The sequence below is a fragment of the Oncorhynchus mykiss genome, chromosome 28, assembly GCF_013265735.2.
Source record: "Oncorhynchus mykiss isolate Arlee chromosome 28, USDA_OmykA_1.1, whole genome shotgun sequence".
NCBI lineage: Eukaryota > Metazoa > Chordata > Actinopteri > Salmoniformes > Salmonidae > Oncorhynchus > Oncorhynchus mykiss.
In genome coordinates, this window is record NC_048592.1 from 29,175,940 (window position 1) to 29,183,390 (window position 7,451).

The window sequence follows — 7,451 nt, forward strand, 5'->3', positions numbered from 1 at the left end:
AGTTATATCACCTTAAAAAAATGTTTATTTATAACCTCAGGGGTATAAGATGTTGGGCAAAGTGGTATAGGGGAGTTTGACATATAACCCCTAACTTGAGTTCAGTCTTCACCAATTAGAAACCAAGAGGGACCTAGCTTCGTCCTTCCTGACTGGGAAAGGCTGTAGAAAATCCTACAGCCATCTCATTAGATCAGAACAGGATGGATCAACAGTGATTCATATTACTGGTTTGCATCCAATTAAAAGGATAGTTGTGTTTTGCTGCATAACACACATTATTTGTCTATCCATATGATGTGGATCATTGTCAGGTTATTAGCTCTATAAGCTTCAGTAACAACAGAACACCATGGTTTGTAATAGCACTTTAAACAGGTAGTTTGTAAATGTGTAAAATATGTTTGTTTTGGGTACACACTAGTGAGTTAACTTATTTAAATGAGACAGTCACAGAGGATTTTCTTCTGAATAACTGTTCAGGGCAAAGCACTTTCCAAACATATTTTTCTTTGCAGGTATTATGTTTCCCCACATTTATTGATGAATTAATTTCCCATCATGAAAATGTATCCCGATCTTCAATCAAATACCTTTATCGATACCACAAAAAAACAGGCAAATACAGCTTTTTCTCCAATCTGGCAACCCTCATAAAATCTGACATAGCACCAGTATCCCAAAGCATAGAAAACATCATAGGCATAAATAAAAAACATAATGCTACTATTTTATTATAAGTATTTCAGTGATAACCTGGTCGATTAACAATATTGGGTTGTTAACGTTTTTTATATATATATATATATATATATATATAAATGTGTGACAAAAATAAGCAGTGTGGAACACCACTGCCCCAAATGCACTGCTCCAATAACTTTCAAAATATTTTTCCTAAGTTTGCCCCTAAAATTTTTTCCTATGAATGAAGTCGAAAAATGTATCTTTTGCTACGAATTAAGTCACACATTTTTTTTTGTATTTTCACACTAATTATTAAGCCACACAAAAACACACAAAATTTGCTGAAATACTTTTTGTACATATTTGCACTAATTGAGTGTAAGATTGTGTTGCAACTGAATATGACCAGTTAGTTTAAATGTAATACTAGGCCTGAAGGCTACAGGCAGCAACTGAGAACCAAGCAAAAATGTGTTATTTCTTTATTTCTCTCTCTTTCATCTAAACACCTTTGGAATTGTTCTCCATTGTTTGATATGTAACTATAATGTAAGTTATATTGCCTGCCTGATGGTTTTAATGAGATTTAAGGTATCTGTATCTGTCAGATTGAAGTGGAAAATGCAATATATTCTATATGGTGTCCTAATGGCCCATATATTATTTTAGCTATAGGCTAGGCTACACATGACATAACCAATGGTTGCCATGGCCTTAAGTACATCTGAATGACATAATGATATACTGTTATCTGATGATATAGAGGGTGCGTGCGTTCGTCTCCATGCGTACACTTTGTTCAACTTAACGTAAAGGTCAGACCATTCGAGGTGACGCTTCAATGTGTCTTTAGAGCAGGTTAAATACCATTCACATGGAGGATTTTACCATGTGAAGTGTGATAAAAACATTAGGCTATCAAATCTGCGCATGTGTCACATTGTTGTATTGTTTGTGTCAACAGCGCACTGATTTGAGTCACGCTAGACTGGCTCATTTGGTGGATAAGTTCCTAACCAAACAACAGTCATATCTTGCTTCATATAGGACCTACTTTGACCCTTGCTTATCGGTGAACGAAAGGTTTATAGGTAGCATGTAATCGCTTACCTGGTAACAGAAAGGCAACGCACTGGGTAAACACCGCAGCTCGAGGCAGAGAACAGTGATATCACTGCCTCTCCCTGATTTGCGTCTTTGCCAAGTAGTCGGCTTACGCTTTACCACACATGGGACAGCGGGGATCGAGACCCCAACCCGAGGCCCGAGTTCTCCTATTGGGTCTCGACTCAGCGGGGAAATCAACCCTTCTTTACAAACTGAAATATAACGAATCGGTCAATACCGTTCCCACCATCGGTTTCAATGTGGAGATGATAGAAGCCAAGAAGAAGAGGGAGACAGTTGCTCTGACCGTGTGGGACGTGGGCGGCCAGAATACAATGAGGCACTACTGGAAGAGCTTCTATCAGGACACTGCTGGACTGGTGTTCGTGGTGGACAGCTCAGACAGGCGCCGGTTGGACGAGGCCCGGCGGGAACTAGATCACGCCCTGAGGAGTGAATTCTTACGGGGTCTGCCTGTGGTCATCCTCGCCAACAAGCAGGACCTTCCCGAGGCCGTATCCGTCACGGAGATAACGGAGCGCTTTCACCTGAGGACGATGAGCGTTGAGCGGGACTGGTTCGTTCAGCCCTGCTCTGCCGTGACCGGTGCTGGGCTTATAGAGGGCTTCCAAAAGGTGGCACACCTGCTCAAACTACCATCAGAGGACGTTCAAGACAATATTAAAGAGACAGTGCAGTATCTACGATCAAAATCAGTCACGTCAATGGGTTTGTAATGTTTGCAATGATAGGATATGTCAAAAGTTATTGACAAATGATGATAATTTGTTTTTATTGTTTACGGATGAATATCACATTTCACTATGATCAATGTGTTTCTTGAAAAGGTTGTCACAGTGCAATAGACTACATGGAAACGAAATCAATCCACGAAGCTATTCAATTGACTTTAAATCAGCCTATGACATTTTTTCCAAATAAGTTTAATACGTTTGTATCAGATTATTTCCTCTGAGAAATATGGTCATACATAATGTTAAGTCGCATATAGACCTAATAATTAACATGTCATTATGGACTTTGGGGAGCAATGCGTAAAAACGCACCCCAAATGGTCAAATTCACTTTTCATCTTTTATGTAGACCTATAACCTAATATATATGTCTTGTATCTAATAAAATGTCTTCCCTACATGCTATATCTTTTTCCCACCTAAACATGTAAGGAGGTATGTAAGGCCTCTTTCACACGTATTACATTTTTGCGTAAGGCTATATGGCACTTCTTGCGTACTAAAACTCAGGAGTGACCGATTTGATTAATCTGTGTTAGTTTAACATAATAGGCTCTAAACAACACTTGTGAGAGTTACCAAACGTCATTATGCTGACAGTGAAGGTCAGTTAGCCTGGTTCTCTCAGCGATGACATACTGTTGGAGAGGCGCAGGTGGACGTGTCGGGTTCCTGTTCTTGTCCCGCTTGCTCCGTGGTCTCCAACCGACCTCTGTCCCCCTCCCGCACGGTCTCCTCATATGTTGGCAAGTACTTCACCTCATCGTAGGCGGGTAGAGAGACAGGGGGAGCTAGGTCAGTAGCAAGGCTATGCGATGTGTAGCTCTCCAGGAGCGGGTCCTGAGATACGGTTATCCGTCCGTTCAGGAGCGGGTGCGGATCATGGCTGTCAAGCTGTCGCCTGGGTCTCGAGCAGGCAATCCGCTGGATGAAGTAGCCCAGGGCAAACAGAAGGAGCAAAAGGAGGACCCCGGAGAGTTTCCGCGTAACCATTGCGATGTTGTAGAAGGTGCTGTGAACCGTGTGCCTGCAACAGCCGACGACGACACTGTCGTTACCGTGCGTGCAGCATATTTGGTCGTCTCTGCAAAGGATCTCTCCACAGTTTCGGAGCGCATGTCCAATGTTTATAACAAATAAGGAGAAAAATGTAAAGCTCGGCGTGTGACCTTTGAGATAAAGACACATTATTCTTAAAGAAAATGCTAGAAGTCTTCTGTTTTGAATGTAAACATGTCAAGTTGGTTGGAACGACGTACGCTATAGTTTACTAGAGGCAATGTGCAATGAGCCAAAACCATAGATCGATGGCACTGGGTGAGCCGTAGCATCTGAACATGCGGTGTTGAAAAATGAATCTGGAATTGTCATCCATATTGTCTCTCCGAACGTGTTTACATAGCAAGCTCACTGAGCCAAATGCTTGTAATCTAATTTCTGTGTCTGATTATAAACGGATGACCTCCATCACTAGAGTACAAAATTGGTTGTGGTTTATCAAATTAGGCCTTTTATGCATATAGAGCGTTTATTTTGGTTAATTTTCTCTTTTGGTTCAAAACAACCATCGCCAGACCATTGTAGATAGTATTGACTGGAATACATATCTAGGCTATGGGCCTTTTAAAAATGTGCTTTGTTGAAATAGTCAACTCATTGCATCATCCGAAGACTAAGTGCCTTTAGAGTGCACTTCAGTGTCCACTTTCAGGGCATTAAATCCAAATGAGCAATTATCTGCCTGCTATTAAATCATTAGCGAGCACCCAATGGCCAATTGTTGGAGGGTTGTCATTAGATACAGTAACTGTTACAGGTAAACAGTTGGCGCCGGCGGACGGAGAGATCAATTTGTTGTCTGAATTGTACTCAAGATCAGTAATGATAAACCCAGAAATCGATAGGCTACAGTTTATGTTCGGTCTTGTTGTAGATGAGTGATAACTCTGGTGCAACTACAACAAGGCTATCCGATGTAGGCCTACGACGGCGATCGTGAGTGACTGGCTCTCCACGGTCCTGACACCCGTTTTGGGCGTACACTGACCTATCTATGGTACTTAACAGTAACGCAGTAGTCTAATCTTGGTTACCCAGAAGTATATTTTCACAGAAATGTGTGTTGTTTTTACTTTGTCATTCTTGACAATTGTCTACCTGTTTAGAACAAGCACTCTAGCATCCAATATTACATGGGGAGTGGAAACAGCGTAGGCCTATGTTCTATAGGGAGTGGAAACAGCGCAGGCCAATGTTCCAAAGGGAGTAGAAACAGCGCAGGCCAATGTTCTATAGGGAGTAGAAACAGCGCAGGCCAATGTTCTATAGGGAGTAGAAACAGCGCAGGCCAATGTTCTATAGGGAGTAGAAACAGCGCAGGCCAATGTTCCATAGGGATTAGAAACAGCGCAGGCCAATGCTCCATAGGGATTAGAAACAGCGCAGGCCAATGTTCCATAGGGATTAGAAACAGCGCAGGCCAATGTTCCATAGGGAGTAGAAACAGCGCAGGCCAATGTTCCATAGGGAGTAGAAACAGCGTAGGCCAATGTTCCATAGGGATTAGAAACAGCGCAGGCCAATGTTCCATAGGGATTAGAAACAGCGCAGGCCAATGTTCCATAGGGATTAGAAACAGCGCAGGCCAATGTTCTATAGGGAGTAGAAACAGCGCAGGCCAATGTTCCATAGGGAGTAGAAACAGCGCAGGCCAATGTTCCATAGGGAGTAGAAACAGCGCAGGCCAATGTTCCATAGGGAGTAGAAACAGCGTAGGCCAATGTTCCATAGGGATTAGAAACAGCGCAGGCCAATGTTCCATAGGGATTAGAAACAGCGCAGGCCAATGTTCCATAGGGATTAGAAACAGCGCAGGCCAATGTTCTATAGGGATTAGAAACAGCGCAGGCCAATGTTCCATAGGGATTAGAAACAGCGCAGGCCAATGTTCCATAGGGATTAGAAACAGCGCAGGCCAATGTTCTATAGGTAGTAGAAACAGCGCAGGCCAATGTTCTATAGGGATTAGAAACAGCGCAGGCCAATGTTCTATAGGGATTAGAAACAGCGCAGGCCAATGTTCCATAGGGAGTAGAAACAGCGCAGGCCAATGTTCTATAGGGAGTAGAAACAGCGCAGGCCAATGTTCCATAGGGATTAGAAACAGCGCAGGCCAATGTTCCATAGGGAGTAGAAACAGCGCAGGCCAATGTTCTATAGGGAGTAGAAACAGCGCAGGCCAATGTTCCATAGGGAGTAGAAACAGCGCAGGCCAATGTTCTATAGGGAGTAGAAACAGCGCAGGCCAATGTTCCATAGGGATTAGAAACAGCGCAGGCCAATGTTCCATAGGGAGTAGAAACAGCGCAGGCCAATGTTCCATAGGGAGTAGAAACAGCGCAGGCCAATGTTCTATAGGGAGTAGAAACAGCGCAGGCCAATGTTCTATAGGGAGTAGAAACAGCGCAGGCCAATGTTCTATAGGGAGTAGAAACAGCGCAGGCCAATGTTCTATAGGGAATAGAAACAGCGCAGGCCAATGTTCTATAGGGAGTAGAAACAGTATAGGCCAATGTTCTATAGGGAGTAGAAACAGCGTAGGCCAATGTTCTATAGGGAGTAGAAACAGTATAGGCCAATGTTCTATAGGGAGTAGAAACAGCGCAGGCCAATGTTCTATAGGGAGTAGAAACAGCGCAGGCCAATGTTCTATAGGGAGTAGAAACAGCGCAGGCCAATGTTCTATAGGGAGTAGAAACAGCGCAGGCCAATGTTCTATAGGGAGTAGAAACAGCGTAGGCCAATGTTCTATAGGGAGTAGAAACAGCGCAGGCCAATGTTCTATAGGGAGTAGAAACAGCGCAGGCCAATCCAATGTTCTATAGGGAGTAGAAACAGCGCAGGCCAATGTTCTATAGGGAGTAGAAACAGCGCAGGCCAATGTTCTATAGGGAGTAGAAACAGCGCAGGCCAATGTTCTATAGGGAGTAGAAACAGCGCAGGCCAATGTTCTATAGGGAGTAGAAACAGCGCAGGCCAATGTTCTATTGGGAGTAGAAACAGCGCAGGCCAATGTTCTATAGGGAGTAGAAACAGCGCAGGCCAATGTTCTATAGGGAGTAGAAACAGCGTAGGCCAATGTTCTATAGGGAGTAGAAACAGCGTAGGCCAATGTTCTATAGGGAGTAGAAACAGCGCAGGCCAATGTTCCATAGGGAGTAGAAACAGCGCAGGCCAATGTTCCATAGGGAGTAGAAACAGCATAGGCCAATGTTCTATAGGGAGTAGAAACAGCGCAGGCTAATGTTCCATAGGGAGTAGAAACAGCGCAGGCCAATGTACCATAGGGAGTAGAAACAGCGTAGGCCAATGTTCTATAGGGAGTAGAAACAGCGCAGGCCAATGTTCCATAGGGATTAGAAACAGCGCAGGCCAATGTTCTATAGGGAGTAGAAACAGCATAGGCCAATGTTCCATAGGGAGTAGAAACAGCGTAGGCCAATGTTCTATAGGGAGTAGAAACAGCATAGGCCAATGTTCCATAGGGAGTAGAAACAGCGTAGGCCAATGTTCTATAGGGAGTAGAAACAGCGTAGGCCAATGTTCTATAGGGAGTAGAAACAGCGCAGGCCAATGTTCTATAGGGAGTAGAAACAGCGTAGGCCAATGTTCCATAGGGATTAGAAACAGCGCAGGCCAATGTTCCATAGGGATTAGAAACAGCTCAGGCCAATGTTCCATAGGGATTAGAAACAGTGCAGGCCAATATTCCATGGGGATTAGAAACAGTACAGGCCAATATTAAATGTGGAGTGGAAACAGTGTAGGCCAATGTTCTATAGGGAGTAGAAACAGCGCAGGCCAATGTTCCATAGGGAGTAGAAACAGCGCAGGCCAATGTTC

General features: G+C 43.7%; 1 protein-coding gene across 1 annotated transcript; it reads left to right on the top strand.

Annotated features, from left to right (window-relative positions):
- The first annotated feature begins 820 nt into the window (after nt 1-820).
- LOC110508872 (ADP-ribosylation factor-like protein 14) lies at nt 821-2,958 on the top strand. The gene has a single exon (XM_036966793.1). It carries the CDS (start codon nt 1,917-1,919, stop codon nt 2,529-2,531), a length of 615 nt encoding a protein of 204 aa, XP_036822688.1. The 5' UTR covers nt 821-1,916; the 3' UTR covers nt 2,532-2,958.
- Nucleotides 2,959-7,451: the final 4,493 nt, after the last annotated feature.